Source organism: Sorex fumeus, unplaced genomic scaffold (genome assembly GCF_029834395.1).
Source record: "Sorex fumeus unplaced genomic scaffold, SorFum_2.1 ptg000043l, whole genome shotgun sequence".
Taxonomy (NCBI): domain Eukaryota; kingdom Metazoa; phylum Chordata; class Mammalia; order Eulipotyphla; family Soricidae; genus Sorex; species Sorex fumeus.
The window spans coordinates 29,392,343-29,414,905 of NW_026606100.1; the positions used below are offsets into that span (position 1 = coordinate 29,392,343).

The following is a 22,563-nucleotide window of genomic DNA, read 5'->3' on the forward strand; positions in this document are numbered from 1 at the left end:
TTTTAAAAATCTTTCCTTTGCAAATATAACTAAAGAATTAACCCACTGGGAATGACACAGGCCGAAGGAAAAAATCCCTAAAGGGATCGAATAAAGTATGAAGCATCTGGAATTTAACCTCCTTTCCTAGTTCGGGGAAAAGCTTGCTCCTGCTCTCGTTGGCGTTTCCCTTCCCAATGCAAACGAAGGATCGCGTAGGAATGAAAACAGTACCAAGGGTCCAAGTTAAAAGTTCAAGGGAAGGGGTCTGTTTCGCAACATCCCTTCCCTCCGCGGGGCTATTTTCCACTTGCAAAGTGCCACCACCGATAACTGCCTCCTGAATCCTCACCAAGACACACAGGGGACCCATCTGAGAAGCGGCTCACATGGAGCACCTGACGGGTCCCCAGGCTTCCCGCTGGACACTTGCTGCTGGGCCCCTCCTCTGGCCTCGGGTGACGCTGACCCTGGGCCAGAGAGCACTGCCCGCCTCCTGCCCGTTACTTTGGCCGCGCCCGGCGAGGGCATCCCCGTCTGCAGGGCGCGCACGCGCGCAGTACCTGGTTGGCCGCCACCTCGTAGCCGTCGGGGTTCATGGACGGCAGGATGTGGATGCGGGTGCTCTCCAGCAGCTGCCTGATGCGCGGGTTGCCGCTGCGGAACTCCTCGCACAGGAACTGAGAGAGCTGCAGAAGCAGCTCCCGGCCCAGCACCTCGTTGCCGTGCATGTTGCCCACGTACTTGACTTCCGGCTCCACTGCAAGGTGAGAAACACACAGGCAAGAAGAGAGAGAGGGAGAGAGCGCGTAATGAAGCAGGTTTACCTGTGCCCCGCTGCCACACCAGGTCCTGGCAGATGTGGAGCAAAGGATGAAGGGCATTCGGAGAAACATCCTCCCGGAGCAGCTGATGATTGTTCACCTTACTGCCAAATACACACATATTTTTATAGAGGGTTTTGGCTTACAGAAAGGTCCAATCACAGGAAGTTTGGCATTATTGGCCTATCACCTTTCCCAACTCTGCTTCTGTCCAGGTGCAATCCCAATCAAGGCTAGATGCTGCGGTTAGGATGACCTGCTAAGCATACGTGACAGTTTCTGTGTCCTGGGCTCATGTGACTAGGAAGTCAAGTGAGGCTCAAGGCTGAACACCTGGTACTGGCTGACACCCTGTTCTTGCCCACTTTGCCCAGACACTCCCTAATGCGAGGCTTTGCTTCTGGGCCACTTTACAAGGTCAGGTTTTATCTGCTCCAGTGCCCATCACCATGCTTTACACACCCCCACCGCTAACCTAGCAAAGGGTCCTCCTGTTCCCTTGCTGTTAGCCAGGAATAAAAGAAGATTTGATGATTCCCACTTGGGTCCTTTTCTAAAAGCCCCTGAGCCCCTTACGAACAAACAGTTCACCATGAGAGATGCTACGGAAGTCCACATTAGGGACTATCACCACTTGCATTTTATTTTTTTTATCCTTGCACCCACTGTTGCTAATCTTAACTTGCAACATAGGCTTGGAAAGCCTGAGTATCAGAGTGCCAGGGAGAAACTTGTCTGAGGGCTCCTAATTCACTCATGTGATACAAGCCAGAGACCAAGTAAGTGACACAAGCTTGCCCAATCCCTGAGACCAATCTTTATAGAATAAGGATGATGTTTTCCCATCACCTACTCCCATAGGATTCTGGGATACCTCATGGCAGTTCCTAATCACCTCCACTGAAAACCAGTTTTTGGACTTATTTTTATTTAGGCAATTTACAATAAGGGCTGGAGCGATAGCACAGCAGTAGGGCATTTGCCTTGTGCACAGCCAGCCTGGCTGAGCCAGGTTCGATTCCTCTGCCCCTCTCGGAGAGCCCAGCAAGCTACTGAGAGTATCTCACCCGCACGGCAAAGACTGACAAGCTACCTGTGACATATTCAATATGCCAAACACAGTAACAACAAGTCTCAAAATGGAGACGTTACTGGGTCCGCTCCAGCAAATCGATGAACATCGGGAGGACAGTGTTTTATAAGAAGGCTAGTAACAGTTTCGAGACCAGAGAGCCCAGGAGGTAAGGCGCCTGGCACTACTATACAGTCCTGTTAGAACCCCCAGCACTGACGATCACTCTGAACATAGGCTGATGATGTTCCAGCTCCGCACCCACCACCACTGCCCACCCACCACCTCAAGTTCCCTTCCCTTCACCCCCTACTTGGGAAATCTTTTAGATCTTCACTTTTATGGTTTGGGCCTAGAGTTCACAATAGTGTATCAGACATTAGTTGAGTGTAGGTGCAGGAGAGGTGAATGTCAAATCATAGGTCTTCATACAACCCACCAGTGGCTCACACTTGAAAGCAGCTTAACGGACGCAATCACAGAAACTTCACCAATATTTAAAGACGTTTCCCTGATGCTCAGGACGCAAGCTGTCTCCTTTGTACCTGAGAAGGTCACTGTTGGGGGCAGAGTTGCAGGTGTCCACAGAGGCCTCTTGTTTTCTCCTTGTTAACTGTTAACTGGTTGAGTGAAGTAAGATGTGAGGTCAGGATGAGAATCGCGATTTCCACTCATAGAAAATCACTCCTGGCCATTTCTAGAAGGAAACCTCAACACTTTGGCCAGAGAATTGCCCTTCCACCCAGAACTCTGGACGGGTGATTCTGGGTGTCTTTTTCTCCACTTGTTCTTATCCTTCTCAGCTTTCTTCCTGACTGAGCCCTATTGGGGCATGCCCTGTGGGAAGCTGGCCCTTTAACTGACCAACGGCCTACGTGCCTGTGCTATGTATGGTTATCTTGGCCTATGTGACCCTGAACAAGCGGGTCCTGACTAGCGCAAATCTGGTACTGCGTCTGCTCTGACCGCAGCCTATGAGCTATGTATGGTTGTCTAAAAGAAAACATTTGTCACGGCTAGCCCAAGAATACGAAGTAACTGACACTGACTAATCAAGCACATGGAACATGTAGTTTTTGTAACTCTCCTAACAATATATGATATGACCTAGTGATGTAATTGCCTTCTGTGATGTAAGCATAGTTTCCTGCGTCGCAAAGTATATAATACCCCTGCTGCCCTGAATAAAGTCCTGTCCTGTCCTGTCTCTTTATCTCTGTTTCTAAACTGTACTCTGTCTCTTGTGTCTTGTGTGTTCATTCGGTTGGTCCTTCCCTGCACCTACGGCTCCTAGGGCCACCTCCGCGGGCTGGAGAGTGGTCTGGTGGGGTCCCCCGCAACTGGCGCCCACGCGGGGTGGTGTCTGGGAGACGACTGCCGAACTCCCCTTCAGGAAGCGGTGGCCACCAGGACGCACGGAAAGGTAAGTGCGCGCCTAATCAAAAATCCCCGTCTCTTTCGAGGCCGAGTGGGCAGATCCCCGTCTCGTTCGAGACCGAGTGGGTACTAGCCCCTGCCTCGTTTTAGAGGTCGACGGGGCGGCATCAAGGGGAGAATTGAGTGTTCAGTCTCATAGTAGGAGTATGAGACGGTCACTGGGTTGGATAAAGCTCCCCTGCGCTCCTCTGTCGTGTCCTTTGTGGAATGTGTGTGTGAGTGAATGAGCGGTCAGAGGTGTCCTCACTTCTGATTCGAGTCTGTGGTTCCACGGCTGGGGCACCCTTAAGGTCCCTGAAAGGCTACGGAATTCGAATGGGCTGTCTGCGATTCCATGGGAAACATGGTCTATGGTGGTGCTGACTTAGATGTCGGCCGTAAGTCACTTTTGGCTGATGCACTACGGCTAAGTTTCCCACTGGCCAGACAAGCACCTGAGTGGGCCCCTTTGTCGGGCCTCCCCCGTGTCTCGCGTCTGTTTCTCCCAGGGGACAGCCTTCCAGTGACCCATCTATGTCGCGTCTTCTTTCTCTTTCATGTGAATGTCCTTCTCTTTCTTTTTTTTCTCCTCTGTAGTTTACTCTTTTTCCCTCTTTTGTTCACTCTTGTCCCTTGGTCTGCCGTCAGTAGTCATGGGGCAGACCCTGACTAAGAGGAAATTATTTAAGACTTCCCTTAAACATCACAGGAGTCAAGGTAAAGAAAAAGGACCTTGTCGATTTCTTTCTTCTTCTTGAAAACGTGTGTATAAGAAACGCTGGGGCCGTATGGGAGACTGTAAAATCCCCGCCCTGACCTTTTCCTATTGGAACCTTATCAATGAATGCTGGGGCTGTGTGGGAGAAAATCCCAGTCCTGGCCTTTTCCTACTGGCAATGAGACTTAGAGACCTTCTTAAAGGGCTACCACCCCTCTGCTCCACAATCCCGTGGCCCTTCTCAGCCTCTCTCTATCCCCTCCCTCCCATCAGCCCAAATTTGTTTTGGGTGGCCTGGTTATTGGGCCGAAATTTCTCCCTCTCACTTTCTCAGTCACTTTCTTCGCTCTTTAACCCCGTTTCCCTTTCCCAGCGGTTCCTCCCTGCGGGCACGGGTCGAGCACTTAAAAGCCACTAGGGCGCTCGCAGCTAGAAGTCTCCCGTGACAGGATGAGGGGCTCACAGCCGCGATTCCCAGAATAAAATCGCGTCCCCTGCAGAAGAAATAACTTTGCATCGTTAGGTACTCGTCAGTTAAGCACATCCATGTCCCCACATTTGAAAACGCTGCCTTTCTCTCTCCCTCTCCCTCTTCCTCCTTTCTTACTACTGGTCAGTGGAAAGTTCGCTTATAATAAAAATAAATAAATAAAAATTTTAAAAAATAATTAATTTAAAAAATATAAAATAACTTGGACCCCTGTGGGGGAGTGCCTGAATGAAGCGCTGCTAATTAGCAACTTGATGTGCCCCTCCGCTAGTAACTCTCCCCTTATGAGCCTCCACAGGAATGCAGGTGTCCTGAGCTGTAAATCACAGGGAGCTTGATAGACATGGAAGATAAACCAGATGTCTGAGTTATGAGATACCCACTAGTCACAATGCCCATGATTTGGAGGACATATTCTCTGGGACATATTCATCTGATCTGGAAAACCTGGCGCCAGGAGAAGACTTGGAAGAACTAAAAACCCTCGGGAGGTGAAAATCACGTGCACGCCCTTAGGGCAAGTTTGGGAATCCCAGTGTGACTGTGGTGAGTGTGGTGCGCACCAGTGTGAGAGGAGGACTGGTCCAAGCAAGTGTAGGAGTGTGATCTGTGCATGTGTCCTTAGTGTGTGTATTGTCTTGTTATCTTTTTCCTAGTTCTGTTTATTAAGATTGTTTAACATGGCTCAAAAATGATCGACCCCCAAAGTTTTAATTCCTGATCACTTCTCTGAGATCCACAGGAAAGCTCAGGATCTGGGCTTGAGGATCAAGAAAGGTAAGTTTGGCATTTATTGTTCATCAGAATGGCCTTCCTTTGGTGTGGATTGGCCCCCATAAGGTTCTTTCTCACCAAACCTTGTGGCTCCAGTAAAAGAGGTAATCTGTGGAAAATCTGCTATGAAGGTATGCTCCCTTGGAAATCTCTAGGGGGCATGGGGAAGGAATGTGTTAACCTCTGTGTGAATAGTCTCTGCAAAGAGGCACCCCTCCTTTGTCTGTTTTGCGTCACCATCCACTATGAAAAGGATGGTAGAAAAACCCACTAGTATGAAAGACTCTGGGAAACTAAGGCAGACCAATTTCCAGGCATGAGATCCTTCTCCCCACCCAGTCTCAGTCTAACTAGAAGATCAGTTAGAGGTCAATTAAAATGCTAATTAAGGCAGTTCAGATGTAAGGCAGAGAGAATTAAAGGGTAAAAGGCAGGTAAGAGGCCTGAGAAGAGCTGCAAGCCAGCAAAAAGTGTTAAGCGGGAAAGAGGCAGCAAGCTAAGAAAGGCAGAACTGTTTTTTTAAGAAGCAGAGTTTTTAAGACCATGGCACTAGGTTCAGCAGGCACACAGCTGTGGCCCAACTCCAGGCCTACCCAGGTGGAGACATCCAAATCCAATGAAGCCTCTGAGTAAAGGCCAACTTACAAGGGGTTAGAGTCCCCTTGGGAGAAGCCAAAGTGATAGACCTGGAGAAAAGTTTTGCCAAGGAACCATCCTTTTTCATAGATTATTGCTTGCAATTGGAAAAACACCCTAGGAGCTTCCAACTAGGTAGTTTAGATAAAGAGTATCTTGTTGACCTCTGTAACACCATGTGGCCTGAGTATAGTGGGGAAAGATAGCCAGTGAATGGCAGTTTGCATTACCAGATTATTTTGGAGTAAGATCTTTGCAGGTAACAAAAGAAATAGGAGTATCAAAGCAGCAGAGGCAGGAAAATGCACGATCTCATGATTAACTGTTTGACATCAGAAACAAAGAAGTGTGTCACTAGGCAGCCTATCCCCCTATCTGATAAGAATCTCCCTGCCTCAGAATTAACCTTGGCCAAAATATGGTAACATCTTTGTCATAGTTTATTTTGCCGGCTTATATCAACAAAAGCGCTTTCTTGACCCATTTTTAACAAGCAGGAGACTGGCTGGTCAGGCTGGGAAATGGGGAGCAGTGTTCCCAATCGGCTGATAAGATTTCTTCTCCCTGGGGACTGTCCCTTCATTTCTCAGTCCATCAGTTTCTCCCTGTCATCTTTTGAAGGGTCAGATCTATCGATCAACTGCAGATGTGTGCACATGTACGTGTGGTGTTTTAGTCAGTTCATTGTCTGTCTGTCTGTCTGTCTGTCTGTCTATGTGAGAACTCGAGTGTTAAAACCAGGCTGATATCAGAAGTAGAAATTCTAAAGAAGTCAGTGATATGCAACCCAGTGATTTAAGAAATGCAGTTGTTTTTGGAACCTGTCAGACAAGGGTTAAACGAAGATTTCTTATCAGAAGGATGAGCCTACAGAGAAAGCAGAATTCTCAATCTAAATTTCTTGTTAGAAGAACGTTAATGATTATATGATTATTAACAGTTGAAATCCTTTTGAACTTAAGAATCTGTAATATCTAGAAGAGCTATGGAACTAGAGCCTGAAACTAAAGTGAAATAAAGTTCAGAGAATGCAAGACTTTATCTTACAAGCCTCAGCCAATTGTAATGAGGAATTTAGCTGTTTTATAAACAACAGAGGTACAGAAGGCGTCAAAATACACAAAGTTTTCTTATGGTTACATAAACATTGACAGTCCAAGTGTTATTTTCTATGATAATATCAAAGGTTTTTTTTTTCTGTGTCTGAAATCATGTTTGTATTCTTGTGGAATTGTTAAAAGTATCTGGTGTAGAGAGTTCATGATTTTAAATAACTAAGGTATAAGAACTATTGAAATTAAGCCAAAGAAGGTTTTATCATGTTTTATAAAAATTGATTGTTCATAGGTCTTATGTTGTTATGTTACTGTATATATTTGTATTTGCATTGGATTAGAATATTTGATCTAGAAAGTCTTGTGAGTTAAAATAACTGTGACACATGAAAACAGGTTCAAATGTAAAGGTTTAGTTTAAACGTGAGTTTCTAGAGTTAAAAAATTGGTTGCAAAACTTGCCCTACCAGTGCTCTATCTGATCTCTGAGACTCCTGGTAACTAAAATTTCTAGAACTACTAACAGTTATAAAGTGGGTTAATCTCAGATATCAGCCTGTCCAGTGCTTGAAAGTACATGCTACTATTTTGATAACTTTATTTCATGCAAAGCCTTGTCACCAGGTATCAACCTGACCCTGTTCTTCAGAAAGCTTTGTACACAAGTGTGAAATACTTAACGTTTCATAATAATCTATGAGTGCTTTAATCTTTTATATTTGTGTTTTCCTGGAAATCAGAATTTTAAGATGTCTTCTGGTTAATTTCTAATGTGAAGTGATCTTTTGCCCAGTGAATATACCTTGTAAGAGCTTTAATTGTGAGCATTTTAAAGGTCTTTTGAATATTTATGGAAGCACTGCAGAGTACAGTTTTGTCATGTTAAGATAAGGTCGGCACTTCCCAGGTGATCCCCCTTATTTTGTACCACCCAACTTCCACCCTTTATGATTACTGGTCCCCGCGCATGTTGCCTCACCCCGCCAATTCCGCAGCGAGCCTGTCTCCGCCATTACCATCGCCATCCTGTTCACCCTTGGCCTTGCGGGTGCCGGTACAGGCATCGCCCCCTGGCTTCTCAGCACTCTGGACTAGCTACACTTCGTGCCACTGTGGATGCCGATTTAGAGAGCCTTGAACAATCCATCTCTCACCCCGAGGATTCGCTGACGTTTCTTTTGGAGGTTGCTCTTCAAAACCGCTGAGGACTGGACTTGCTCTTTATGAAAGAGGGGGGATTGTGTGCTGCCTTGGGGGACGAGTGTTGCCTTTATGTGAACCACAGTGGAGTGATTAAAAACTCCATGCGAGAACTAAGGGAAGGTTTGGAGCAGAGATGACAGGAACGTGAGTCTTCTAGCTCTGGGTGGGCCCTGCACTCTCTACTCCCTTACTGTTGCTACTCTTGGGTCCCCTGACTGCTCTTTTATTGATTGCTATTGTGGGCCCCTGCATTTTTAACTGGATTATTACCTTTTGTTAGACAACAGATAGCTTCTCTGTCTGCCAACCTCATACAAGTGCATTACCACCGCCTGGCAATGGAAGATGCTTCCCTGCACTATGCAGCCTACTGCAGAGGATGGTTCACGGGTCGTGGTTAGTTGGAACCAACCTTGAGTTGTTTATGGTCAGCTCCCCCGCCCCTCTCTGATCTGACACTCTGGGTACGAAAGAGTCAGACTTTACCCTATTCCATTTTTGTTCAGCCGCTAGGTGTCTGGCAAAGCACTGCAAGGGAGGCCTCATGGCTGCTTCCGACTCCCTGTGGAGTACACTGGGCCTGCATGGAGGTTTCCTCTGCCTAACCTGGCCTTTTTCCGCAGCTCCCCTCCGCTAGTAGGGTGAGCAGGGGAAATAGGCTTTATTTACTCTCCTCCCCTCTGCAAAAGAGAGGTCTTCTTGATATCCTGGAGGGGTCCAGTCAATGCTCCCCCTAGCTGGCATCTTTTATAATAAAGGAAGGGGGAGATGTGGGAAGCTGGCCCTTCAACTGACCAACGGCCTACGTGCCTGTGCTATGTATGGTTATCTTGGCCTATGTGACCCTGAACAAGCAGGTCCTGACTAGCGCAAATCTGGTACTGCATCTGCTGTGACCGCAGCCTATGAGCTATGTATGGTTGTCTAAAAGAAAACGTTTGTCACAGCTAGCCCAAGAATAAGAAGAAACTGACACTGACTAATCAAGCACATGGAACATGTAGTTTTTGTAACTCTCCTAACAATATATGATTTGACCTAGTGATGTAATTGCCTTCTGTGATGTACGCATAGTTTCCTGCGTCACAAAGTATATAATACCCCTGCTGCCCTGAATAAAGTCCTGTCCTGTCCTGTCTCTTTATCTCTGTTTCTAAACTGTACTCTGTCTCTTGTGTCTTGTGTGTTCATTCGGTCGGTCCTTCCCTGCACCTACGGCTCCTAGGGCCACCTCCGCGGGCTGGAGAGTGGTCTGGCGGGGCCCCCTGCAATGCCCTATTGGGGTCTTCCCCTTGTCTTGTCACTACTGGTTACTTCTCTGATTGTACCTGATTTTGCGCTTGTCCTGTCTCCTCTCTTGGACCTGACCCTCACAATGTATGTGGCTTTTTTACTTTCCTTTAGAATGCGCCCCATTATTTGCCCTAATTTACCTATAGCTGCTCCTCACAGGAAGGTTTGCTGCCCACAAGATCATGCAGCGGGTTTTGTATAACACTCATTCTTTCCCCTGAATATATTTCTTTCATATCCATTTATTCCTTGATGTTGAAATATCCCGTTTCTAAATAAAAGGGTGGTAAAAGTAGATGTACAATTTTCAAAAGTTTTGTTTGTAAAATAAAAGTTGGGAAATCGATTTTAGTCTTTTCCAGCTCTTATTAAAAGTGGAAAAATGACTTTTTCCACTCTATACAAGTTCATGTTCTCATTTGAACATGTATTCCTTTCTCTCTCCCCACATCTCTCTCTAAATGTCTTTAAATATGAATTATTTTCTTCACTGAAAGGTAAATTCAATAAATAACAATTATTAAAAATTAATGAAAAGGGAAAATATATCTTTTTTTGTGAAATCTAAGTCTGCATGATGAATGGATTGATCTGGAAAGTATCATGCTGAGTGAAATCATCAGTCAGAGGGAGAGAGACAGATATAAAATTATCTCACTCATATGTGGAATATAAAGAAATATAGTAGAAGAATAAATAAAGTTCAAAGAATATACAAAAGAAGAGCAAGAGAACTGTTCTTTAGTAGGAAGCTTGAAACTGGGGGGATGTGGGATAGGCCAGGGAAGGAACCACTATGACAATGATAGAGGGAAGTGGTTGTTAGTCTGGATGGAGACTGAGTGTGAAACGGAGGCAAAGTGATATGCCTGATACCAGCATTGTAAAATATAGTGTGTGAAAAGGGGGTGGGGGAGGAAGGGAGAAATAAAAAAAAAGGAATGGGGCTGGAGTGATAACACAGTGGGTAGGGCGCTTGCCTTGCACACAGCCTACCCAGGTTCAATTCCCAGCATCCCATATGGTCCCCTGAGCACCGCCAGGAGTAGTTCTGGAGTGCAGAGCCAAGAGTAACCCCTGTGCATCGCCGAGTGTGACCCAAAGAGAAAAAAAAGAAAAAGAAAAAAGGGAGGGGTACTGTGGACTTTGGTGAAGGGAAGTGGACACTAGTGAAGAGATTGGTGTTGGAACATTGTAGGCCTGAAACTCATCATTAACAGCTTTGTAATTTTGTAATTCCCAGTGATTCATTTTTTTAATCTTCATGATGGAAATGGCATAAGGCCTTGCACACAGCAAGTGCTCAGTAACAAATTCTCTTATCTTTATTTTCAATATCTCCAGAATACAATCATTTTTCACAACAACTGTTAGGAACAGTTTGGTTCAAGCTCCTCCTCTAATCCTGGCGTGGAGCAGAAAACAAAACTTCTTTTGACCTTCCTTCTGCCCATTTAATCTCCAGAGCCAGGGGTCAGCAAATCTTTTCATTAAAGGACCAGATAGGACAGACTTTGGCTTTGTGGGCTCTGTTTAAATAGACAATATAAAAGTGAGTGGGTGTGACTGTGTTTCAATAAAACTTTATTGACCAGCACAAGTATTTGGTCCCTTTGACTGTAGTTTGCTGAGCCTGCTTCTCAGTGACATTTTTTTCCCTTTTAACTTCTAGTCATATCATGTCACTCTTGTGCTTAAAACAACTACAGTGGGCTCTCAATTTGCTCTACGTAAAAGCTGTTGTCTTCACCAAGGTGTAGAAGACCCACACACGAGCTGCTCCCCTCCCTGCACAGTGCTCTCACCTTGGCTCTCGCACTTTCAGTGCTCACTCTGCCAGAGTCCCAGGAAACTCCTTACTGGTCTCACACAGGTCATGCATGTCCCTGCTCTTCTGTCTGCCACAGCATTTTCCTCCCCAACATCAGGATGACATGGAGCATGGGTTCAAAGCCCACCTGGGATGGGGCGGGCCGGAACAATAGTACAGCAGGTGGGACACTTGCCTTGCCCACAGCTGACCTGGCTTCAATCCCTGACACCCCAGAGAGTCCCCCAAGCCCGCCAGGAGTGGTTCCTCTGTGCAGAGTTAAGAATAAGCCCTGAGTACCGCTGAGTATGCCTCCCTCTAAATAAATAAATAATAAAATAAAATAAGCCCTCCTCAATGGGCACAGCACCACTCAGTGTCAAAGTCACCTCACAAGGACAAGGACGCAAGTTTGACCCAGTAGCATGCCATTGGGGTACCCAGAGCCACAGTGCATCATCTCCAGCATGCGGCAACCAAGAATCTGCCAGCCTTACCTAAGAGTGTGCCCCCATGAGGGCGAACAGCCCCTCATCATCAAAGCAGCAGCAAATGGGACACATTAAGCAAATATTTTCAACCACTTGAACAAAATAAAACATAAGAGGTGAATTTTAAAATCACCTTAAAGAAGAGTCTTGTCTAAGTAGCAGCCACCCTGTCCTCACGCCACCCAGTCATCCATGACATTCCTGGTCATTCCCCCCCCCCCCCCCCGCCCCCGGTTTGTTTTTCTCTATATTTTTTTCTAAGTAATATGAGGGGAAGGAGGGGGATATCATTGAACTCAAGAAGAGAAATTCAAGAAGAGAAAAGACCACACCCCGGCCCTGCCCAAGCTGGGATTGGGGGTAACCCCAGAATGGAGTGTGCCAATGATCCTTCATTATTTTTGGCCACACCCGATTATGCTCAGGGCTTACTCCTGACTCTGTGCTCAGGGATCACTCCTGGACGTGCTCAAGGGACCATATGAGGTGCTGGAGTTTGAACCAGGAAAGGCCTTGTGCAAGGCAAGTGTCTTACCCCTGATCTATTTACCTTGCCCTCTAACACTTATTTTTGCCATGGTCTTATCAAACCAGAATTCTCTGTCCTATAGCCACCATTTATGAAATTGTTTGCATACAGAAAATAGTAATGTTTGTTGTTTAAATAATTACTAAATGAAAAGAAGAAAAAAGTATGGAGAGGTGGTACAGGAGGTAAAGGGTTCTACGAGGCCAACCCTTGGTTAGATTCATGGTACTCCCTAGGAGTGAATCCTAAGCACAGGATTCCATGAGCAACACCAGGTGTGGTGCAAAAACAAAGGAGAAGGGGGTGAAATGGCTGGATATAGATATAGCAAGTAGGGAGTTTGCCTTGCACATGGTCAGCCTGAGTTTGATCCCTGGCATCCCATATGGTCCTGATAGGAGTGATCCTTGAACACAGACCTAGGAGAAGCCCTGAGCACCACCAGGTGTGGCCCCAAGACGAGAAGGAGAGGGGAGGGGAGGGGAGAGGAGGGGAGGGAAGGGAGAGGGAGGGGAGGGGAGGGAGGGGAGAAGAGGAGAGGAGAGTGGAGGGAGGGGAGGGGAGGGGAGGGAGAGGGAGGAGAGGGGAGGGGAGGGGTGGAGAGGGGAGGGGTGGAGAGGGGAGGGGAGGGGCCCTCCTCCAAAAAAGAGATAAAGAAGGAAAGGAGAAAAGAAAAGAAAAGAAAGGAAAGGAAAAGAAAAGAAAAGAAAAGAAAAGAAAAGAAAAGAAAAGAAAAGAAAAAGCAAAGAAGGAACATTCAGGGAGGAGAGGGACCCCTAGGGGCTGGAACAGTTTGGAAAAAATCAGGAAAAGCCTTGAATGCTAGAAAGTAGAGAGAGCATCAAGGCGAGAGAACGGAGTGGGGTTTGCTCCATATATCCAAGTGCATCAGTGCCCAGAATCTTCTACAATGCACACAGACACCCCCCACCCCCAGCAAACACAGGAAGCTGGCGATGCGTGTGCCGCTGTGCTCCCTCAGTCACACGCCTGCCTTCAGCCAGCCCTGCCCACCCACTGGCCGGCTAGCACAGTGACGCAGTCACGGGCAGAGTCCACTGAGTGTGAGGCTGCCAAGAAGGCGCTGAAGCAGGAGCGCGAGAAAACTGGGACGCTACCCATGTCCGGGAAACTCTGACACCTGTGAGTTCTGCTGGGTATCCTGAGCACAGAGTTCAGAGTAACTCCCAAGCACCACTGGGCACAGGCCCCAAATATAAAGGGGTGAGTTGCAAGAGCAGAGTAGGGGAATATTCAGGTAGACAGTGAGGAAGTTTGAACTAGCGTGGAGAGGGTGGAAGGAGAGAAGAGGTTTTTCTTTTTCTTTTCTTTTTTTTTTTTTTTTGCTTTTTGGGTCACACCTAGCGATGCACAGGAGTTACTCCTGGCTCTGCACGCAGGTGTTACTCCTGGCAGTGCTCAGGGGACCATATGGGATGCTGGGAATCGTACCTGGGCCAGCCGCGTGCAAGGCAAACGCCGTATCCTCTGTGTATCGCTCCAGCCCCAGGAGAGAAGAGTTTTGAATGGACCATTTGACAGAGGAACTAACACAGTTTGAATGTCCCAATTGCTGTAAGCAGCGAGAAATTAGAAAGAATGCAAATTTCCATGGAGAAATATAGTTAAATACAGCCATGCAATGGAATATTTTTTTTTAAATGGTGTAGACTAGGTTTACAGGCATGGATGCTATCTTTTTTTTCCTTTTTGGGTTACACCCAGCGATACACAGGGGTTATTCCTGGTTCATGCACTCAGGAATTACTCCTGGTCATGCTCGGGGGACCATATGGGATGCTGGGAATCAAATCCGGGTCGGGCCGTGTGCAAGGCAAATGCCCTACCCTCTGTGCTCTCACTCCAGCCCCATGGATGCTATTTTTATAAAATATAAAATGTGGGGTAAGGCATAGTACCGCAGGTAAGGCATTTGCTCTGCATGCAGTCAACCTAGGTTTGATTCCTGGCATCCGACAAGGTCCCCCAGAGCACTACCAGAAGTAATTCCTGTGTGCAAAGCCAAGAGTAACCTCTGGATATAGTCGGGTGTGACCCCAAAAAGCAAAAAAAAAGTAAGAATATAAGAATATAAAATGAGAAAAACAGTTGTAGTATGATCCCACTTTTTTCAAAAAATGTAGTTTTTTTTCCAAAAGTTTTTTGAAAAAAAAACCCTTTTTTTCCAAAAACTGTGGTATGATCCCACTTTTTTTTCAAAAGTGTGTGTCTTATAAGGGAAAGTTAAATATATTTAGGAATAGATTAGGAATAGATCAAAAGAGACAGTGAAGGGGAAAAAGAGATATAGTCTAACAGGCTGAGCACATGCTTGCATGCATGAAGCCTGGTTTTGATTCCAGGCCTGGCCTGGTCCCCTGAGCTCCGCTGGGTATCCACTGGGTATCCTGAGCACAGAGTTCAGAGTACCTCCCAAGCACCACTGGGCACAGGCCCCAAATATAAAGGAGAACAAAGAAAATAGTACAGCGGGTAAGGCATTTGCCTTGCATGCAGCCAATCTGGTTTTGATCCCAAGCATCCCTTATGGTCACCCAAGCACGGCCAAGAGTAGTTCTGTAGTGCAGAGCCAGAAGTAACCCCTGAGCATCACCCAGTGAACTAAAAAAAAAGTCCCCCTAAAAAAAGAAAAGAAAAGAAAAAAGAAAAGAAAAGAAACGATTTTGCTTAGGGAAAAGTCTGGAAAAACATACCGGAGTATGTTAGCAATGTTCATTGATAGGAGTATAGGTGAGTTTCAACTTTTCCTGCTGGATCTGAATTTCTCATTTTCATCCAAACATACATCTCCTTTATAACAGAAACAAACTAACAGAGATAATTCGAGGAAGAAAAACAGACCCAGGGCCTTCTCTATCATACTGCACCATCACCTGCCACCCTCACCCGGTGAACCCCAAACCCAGCAGAGCTAGAAGGGCCCATTGTCCCAATGTCTGCTCCTGAGACAGTGGACACAGACAGACAGGCAGACAGAGCCTTATCCAGGGAGACGAAGCACCATGGGAAGGTAGAGGGCACGTAGAGGTCTGGAGCAAGCAGACCCGGAATAGGAGGAAGGGGTCGGAGCCTTGCCTTGGGGGTGCAGCTCCCCAGAGACGGGATCCGCGCAAGGACTCAGGAGGTGGCACAGCTGAGGAAGAGGCGCTCGTTGGTGGGCTGAAGGCGAGCAGGCCTCCTGGAAAGCACCCCATGACCCGGCTGGGAAGGGCGGGTCCTGCCCACGCAGCGCCTGGGCGGCCGCGGGGGTGGCTACTTACGCTGCTCGTGGAGGCCCGGGTGGTCGCTGAATTCCAGCACGTAGAGCTGCCTCCCCTGCACGCTGCTGCCGATGCTGTACAACCGAGTGATGGAGCGGCACGCGTTGTGCACCTCGTACAGGGTTCCCACCAGGTCACCGTAGCGGTGGTGCTTGAAGGTCATGGGGGCCGCCAACTTGCAGAGCAGGAGGAGGCGGAGGAAGAGCGAGAGCTGGTCTGACATCGTTCCTGCTGGGCCTTTCCCCGGACACGGCGCAGTGGGCCCCGGTGCCTCTCCCTCCAGCCCAGGCCCCTGCGCCAGGCAAAACCCAAGGCGGGTTGGGGGTGGACACCAGCTCTCCCTGGGCTCCTGCCCACGAACACCCAGGTGACAGGTCCGGGGGCAGGACGTCCACGGCTGTCTTCTCGGACGCGGGAAATGATTTCTGTAACTCTACAATCGCCACTCGGCTCCCCCCACCCCAACCCCGACCCCCCTACTCTGCCTCGTCTAATCAGGAAAATCTTTGGGACGGGTTTTGCTCTTCCCCAGATTGGGTCGTTTCCCTGATTCTGGTTTACTGATTAACGGAACGGTAAACAAGCTTCAATAAATAGCTGCTTATAACCCTTTGATTCCCAGAGAATTTTGAGAAGTTTTGCCTGTGCGAGGTCCCTCGATTTCGCTTTAAGGGCGAATCCTGAAGTATAGCTCTATGAGGCTCTCACTCGGCCCAGAGACGATCTTTCTGGAGCACAGTTCAGTCTATCCCCTTTCCTCCTCAAAACTTTCAACAGATGCCATGAGAAAATGAAAAGATAAGCAATCAGATGAGAGATGCAAACTCAGTATCTGATCATATATCCAGGACACATCAGTCATTCTTAAGACACAATGATTAGGTGACTAAGAGTTATGTCCCGGGAAGGGAGTTTTGCTCGCACATTGACCAGACCAGACACAAGGCTGCAAATGCAAGGCCCCTTTACTGCTAGCTCAAGCCAGGGTCCAAGTCTCATCCAAGGCAGTGTAGTCTTGACAAAGACCCTGACTCTGAATTCTAAGCAGCTTCTATAGGGTTTGGTTACATAACATCATTTTTTCTAGGAACTGGCAATATCGTTCCATTTCTGGTCCCTGTCCTTCCCATGACTTCAGGGACCAACATTATGTTTCCAATTCTTGGTTCCTGTCCGGTCTCATGACTCTACTCCCTAGGCCCTCTATTTGGTTGGGCACTACTGCCCATGTCCCCTACTCCGATAGGCTGGTGCCACAGGGTGTTTTATCTGCCTAGGATGATATTGTTTTCTGAGAAGTCGGGACTTTCTGGTACGGGAAACTGAAACTTAGGCCTGCTGAGTTTTGGTCTTAAAGTGGAGCCTGTCATGGCTCCACTTCAGCCTCACATAAGAACCCAAATAAAAGTGGGATCGATTTCTTTGGATAGACGTTTCTCCTAAGTATATCTATAAATATTTTTATTCGTTTATTCATTTGTTTTTTGTTTTGATTTTTTGGGTCATGCCAATTGTATACCTGGTTCTGCACTCAGGAATTACTCCTGGCAGTTATCAGAGAACCACACGGGATGCTGTGGATTGAATGTGGGTTGACAGAAGACAAGGCAGATGCCCTATCAGCTGTATTTCACTCCAGCCCCAACTATGAATGTTTTAAAGGAATTAAGCATCACTAGTTATTTGGGAAATGCAACTTGAGGAGTCAGATAGATAGTACAGCAGGTAAGGTGCTTGTGGCCAGCCTGGGCTTAATCCTCAGCACTATATATGGTCTCCAAGCACCACCATTAGTGGTCCCTGAGCACAGAGCCAGGAAAAAGCCCTGAGTACAGCACAGCTATATATGGGCCAAACTTTTTTTTAACTGTTGATGGTTCTAAAGTAACAACTATTTGAAAAATAGTTCTGCTGTTTCTTTTGGTAGGTGAAGAATGTTCAGAGGCTACATCTGGCAGAGTTTGGGGGCTACTCCTAGTTCTGTGCTCAGAAGTCACTCTGAAGTGCTCAGCAAACCATGCTGAGCTGGAGATGAGAACTGGGCCTCTCCCATGCAGAGTCTGTGAACTATCTTTCTTACTGGCTCTACTATTTCTTTTGGTTTTTGGGTCATAACCAGAGGTGCTCAGGGCTTACTCCTGGCTCTGTGCTCATAGACCACTTCTGGCAGGCTCAAGGGACCATATGGAACACTGGGAATTGAACCCGAGTCTACCGCATGCAAGACAATTGCCCTACCTACTGTGCTATCACCCCTGACTCTATTCTTTCTCCAAAATCACTTACTGAGAGGGCTGGAGTGATAGCACAGCGGGTAGGGTATTTGCTTTGCATGCGGCCAAACTGGGTTCGATTCCCAGCAACCCATATGGTCCCCTGAGCACTGCCAGGAGTAATTCCTGAGTGCATTGCCAGGTGTGACCTGAAAAAAAGCAAAAAAAAATCACTTACTGAGTATATACTAACAATATAATTAGTTGGCAATTGAACTGGCAGTTGATTATCCAAGAGAAAAACAAACATGTGTCCACACAAAAACTTGTACATGAAATGTTGCATATAGTACTGTATAAAAGGTTAAAACAATCTCGATTCCATTAACTGAGGAATTTGTAGACAAAACATGTCATAATCTGTACAATAAAAATAAATAAAGTAATGATGCAATGTACAATGGGGATGAACTTTTAAAATATTTTGCTCAGGGTACTGGAGAGTTAGTACAGGAGTTAAAATACTTGCTTTGCAAATTTCCAACTCTGGTTTCATTCCTCGTACCCCATATGGTCCATTGAACATTGCCAAGAATAGTCCCTGAGCATACAGACGCCACTGGGCTACACTAGCATGCGACAGGGACAAATGGAGAAGTTACTGGCACCCGCTCGAGCAAATCGACGATTAACGGGAAGTCAAGTGATCAAGTGATCAAGTGACTATATCAATAAATGGGTGGAGGATGCTCCACCCAGATTCCTCCAAATTCCAGTAGGCAGGGGTCACATCCACCAACTGGCCCCCTGGTGCCGTGTAATCCCATCAACGGCCAAGACTCAGAGACTATAAAACCCAGCTCCCGGAAGTGCACGGCCGTGCAACATCTTATCATCTCATTCCTACTTTGGACAAACTGGCAGGCTACCAAAGGTAACCTGCCCACACAGTAGAGTCTGGCAAACTCCACGTGGCGTACCCAATATGCCAAATACCAGTAACAATGAAGGGTCTCATTCTCCTAACTCTGAAAGAACCTTGAATATGGCACTTTTTTAAAAAGTCTCAGGGTTAGGACGAAGGAGACGTTACTGGGGCCTGCTCGAGGCAATCGATGACGAATCCCTGAATAGAACCAGAGTAAGTCCTAAGGACCACCAGATGTGCTCCAGTCTCATCCAATTTAAATAATAATATAAAAGTTATCAATGAGGGCCTGGAGCGATAGTATAGGGGGTAGGGCATTTGCCTAGTATATGGCCAACCTGGTTTTGATTCCCAGCATCCCATATGTCCCCCAAGCACCACCAGGAGTAATTCCTGAGTGCAGAGCCAGGAATAACCCTGTGCATCACTGGGTGTGACCCCCAAAAAATGTTGCCAGTGAAAGATCATAAACAAAGACTACATATTACAGAATATCATTTCTTACATATTTAGAAAAGGCAAATAGAGAGAGACAGGAAGTAGATTAAAGCTAGGAGTAAAAATGTAGGGAGAAATAAATGGGCACAAAATTGCCTCTTAGGGTAACAGATGTGTCCTACAATTAGATTGTAGTGGAGCTGGTGATTGCAAGACTGTAAGTATACTAAAATTCATTGAATTAAATGATTTTCAAAGTGAATTTAATAATAAACTATATTTCATGAGGATGCTTGAAAAAAGAGCCAAAGAGTTAAGTACAGTCCTTCCACACATTAGCCATAAATTTATCACATAACTCAACAATTACACTCATAAAAAAATTGCCCACAGAACACTCACAGTAGCATTGTTCATCACTGCATCACTATATATCACTGTATCACTGCCATCCGTTGTTCATTGATTTACTCAAGGGAGCATCAGTAATGTCTCCATTCCTCCCAGCCCTGAGATTTTAGTAGCCTCTCCTTACTCATCTTTCCCAATGCTGCCGTATTGAAGGCTCTTTCAGGGTCAGGGGAATGAGACCCATTATTGTTACTGTTTTTGGCATATTGAATACGCCATGGGTAGCTTGCCAGGCTCTGCTGTGGGGACATTTTTCAAATAGTCCAAAAATAGAAACTTACCAAATCCCCCCAACTGCTTTGTAAATTAAATGTTATCTGCTCACATGGGGCTGGAGCGATAGCACAGCAGGTAGAACATTTTCCTTGCACACAGCCAACATGACCAACCAGAGTTTGATTCCTCCACCCCTCTTGGAGAGCCCAGCAAGCCACCGAGAGTATCTCGCCCGCATGGCAAAGCCTGGCAAGCTTCCCATGACAATTTCGATATGCCAAACACAGTAACAAGTCTCACAATGTTACTGGGCCCTCTTGAGCAAATCAATGAACAATAGGAGGACAGTGACAGTGACAGTGACTACTCACATAATTTAACACAATTCAATAATAAAAAGTAATAAGAATGTTTTGTAATTGGAGTTCTTATTTATTATCGAGCTAACATAGTTTCTAAGAGTATTAACATTTATATTGTAGGTATACAGTGTAACAGTACCATCCTCACCACCAAAGTGCCAATATCCACCCCCACCACTGTCCCTAAATCCCTTTTCAATCAGAAGAAAAAAAAATTTTATTACACACCACAGCATGTATGCCCTTTAAAAACCCTATGCTAGGGGCTGTAGCTATAGTACAGCAGGTAGAGACTTGCTTTGCAGTTTGACCCCCAGTACCCCATACTGTCCCCAAGCACCACCAGGTCCTGAGCACAGAGCCAGGAGTAAGCCTGAGCACCATCAGTTGTGGCCCAAGCACCAAAGAAGAAAAAATACCCCATTCTATGAGAAAAAGTTATCATTTAATGGGGGCTGGAGCAAGTAGGGCATTTGCCTTGCACATGACTGACCCAGGTTCTATCCCCAGCACCCTATATGGTCCCCCCAAGCACCACCAGGAGTAATTCCTGAGTGCAGGACCAGGAGTAACCCCTGTGCATCGCCAGGTGTGATCGCACCCCCTCCCCCCAAAAAAAGAAAGAAAAAGCTGACATTAAAAAAAAAACTTTTGTATGATTTCATTGATGCAGATGGCCCTGCAGAGTAAATCTACAGACAGAAAGTGCCTGAACTTCCCAACACACATTGTAATCTTAATTTTACATTTTCTTTCTCTCCTGCAGTAATTCTGAATTTTGGTAGAGCTGTCTCCATGCTGAATGCACCCTAACTGGCTGAACCTACCGATAAATGAAGAGTCCAGCATCTGCTGTCGGGCATGCATGTTGACTCAAATTACCTACAGTTCTTTGAGAGATGCATGGGTTTTCAGTGTTCTGAGAACAAAGGGCCAGTGGAACTTGGCCAAACAGGATAAGGAAAGTCAAACCCTTTCCAATCCTCTCTGCCTGGAAAGGCTGTCACTCAGCTCCTTTGCTGCTTCTGATCTCAGCACAATAGTCTGAACCCTCCCACCACCCACAGAGGCAACCCTGGTCCTGCTCAGTTTTATCTCTTGATTATTTCCATCAAGAGCATTTGGCTTAGCTCTCTGTAATTTACCGTGTGTGTGTGTGTGTGTGTGTGTGTGTGTGTGTGTGTGTGTGTGTGTGCTTTCATGTTTGTTATCTTCTGGTAGAAGATAATCTCTAGGAAGGCCAATTAACTTTATTGGCTAGTACTTAATCCCAGTTCCTTTCCCTTTTCACCTTGCCCTTCTTATTGGCACCTGTTTGCTATTAAAGCACTTAATTGATATTATACATTATTACATATCGTGTCATGTTGAAGACAGCATCTACTCGTTATTAAAGCACTTGGAGAGTTTAAAGCATTTATAGCACAGAGTTAATTGTCTGTTTATGTTTAATGGCCTCCTCTCCCGATGAGGGATGAGGCACTCATGGGCAGAGCATTTATCTCTTTCCCATTCTAATGGGGCTCAGGGAGCAGCAAACACAGGCCCTGTGTGATCCCTCTGGACCTTAGAGATGTGTCTTTTGTTTTATTTTTAGCTACTGCTCTTTCTCATGAACACCTATGCCAATGCCTCAAAATCCAGCCAATTTTCTCAGCTCACATAACAGCGGGAAACCTAAAGATGAAACCTGCTTTCTGACTGACACCAGGGCGCTCTCATTTTATAAACACCAAAATGCCTTGTGGCTTCATCCACTGACACCCTGAAATCTGCCTCCAATCTGGCTCCCTCATCTTTTTTTTTCTTCTTCTTCTCCTTATTTTTACTTGTTCCAACAAAACTTTAAGAAACGGTAATTAGAATGATCAGAAAATAAATCAGTAAGAGCCAATTTGTGACTGCTCTATGATTTTAATCACTGTAAACAAGGAAAACAAAACCCTTTAATACAATTTAATCAAATGCTTATTCTCATTTACATGGCTTCCCATTCTTAAGGTGACCTGAACAGTTCCTTTGCAAGATGACTCCATATGTATTCATAACAAGGAAACTTGTTAGTTACAAACATGCAGACAACACAGAATAGTTCATGCATAAAAGTAAAATCCTAGGAACTATGGAGAGGGCAGGGGTTAGGGCGCATGTGCCTAACCTGGTTCAAATCCCCCCTCCCCCCAAGCATCCTGCGTGTAGCTTTGGAGGCTCTCAAACACCATCAGGGTAGCCTGGGGGGAGGGGTCCCAGGCCCTTCCCTCAGGTTCTCTAACCAAACCTGTCCCTGGTAACTAAATGTCATAGGGAGTGGCCCTTGGGTCCAAGTCCCTGAGCACTGTTTAGGAGGTCTCTTGAGCAAAAATAAGATACTAGGTCCATACTGAGTGAAATCAGCTCAGAAGAATCACTGTTGTCAATTGGTGA

General features: G+C 46.2%; 1 protein-coding gene across 1 annotated transcript in view; it reads right to left on the bottom strand.

The window, feature by feature from the left end:
- The window catches only part of CPN1 (carboxypeptidase N subunit 1), a 35,539-nt gene extending 19,502 nt beyond the window's left edge, over positions 1-16,037 (bottom strand). Inside the window, exons 1-2 of the mRNA XM_056120781.1 lie at positions 15,572-16,037; positions 543-739 (exon numbers count right to left, since the gene is read on the bottom strand). Coding sequence (XP_055976756.1) covers positions 543-739; positions 15,572-15,794 — 420 coding nt within the window. The 5' untranslated portion in view covers positions 15,795-16,037. The remainder of the gene's footprint in view (positions 1-542; positions 740-15,571) is intronic.
- Positions 16,038-22,563: the final 6,526 nt, after the last annotated feature.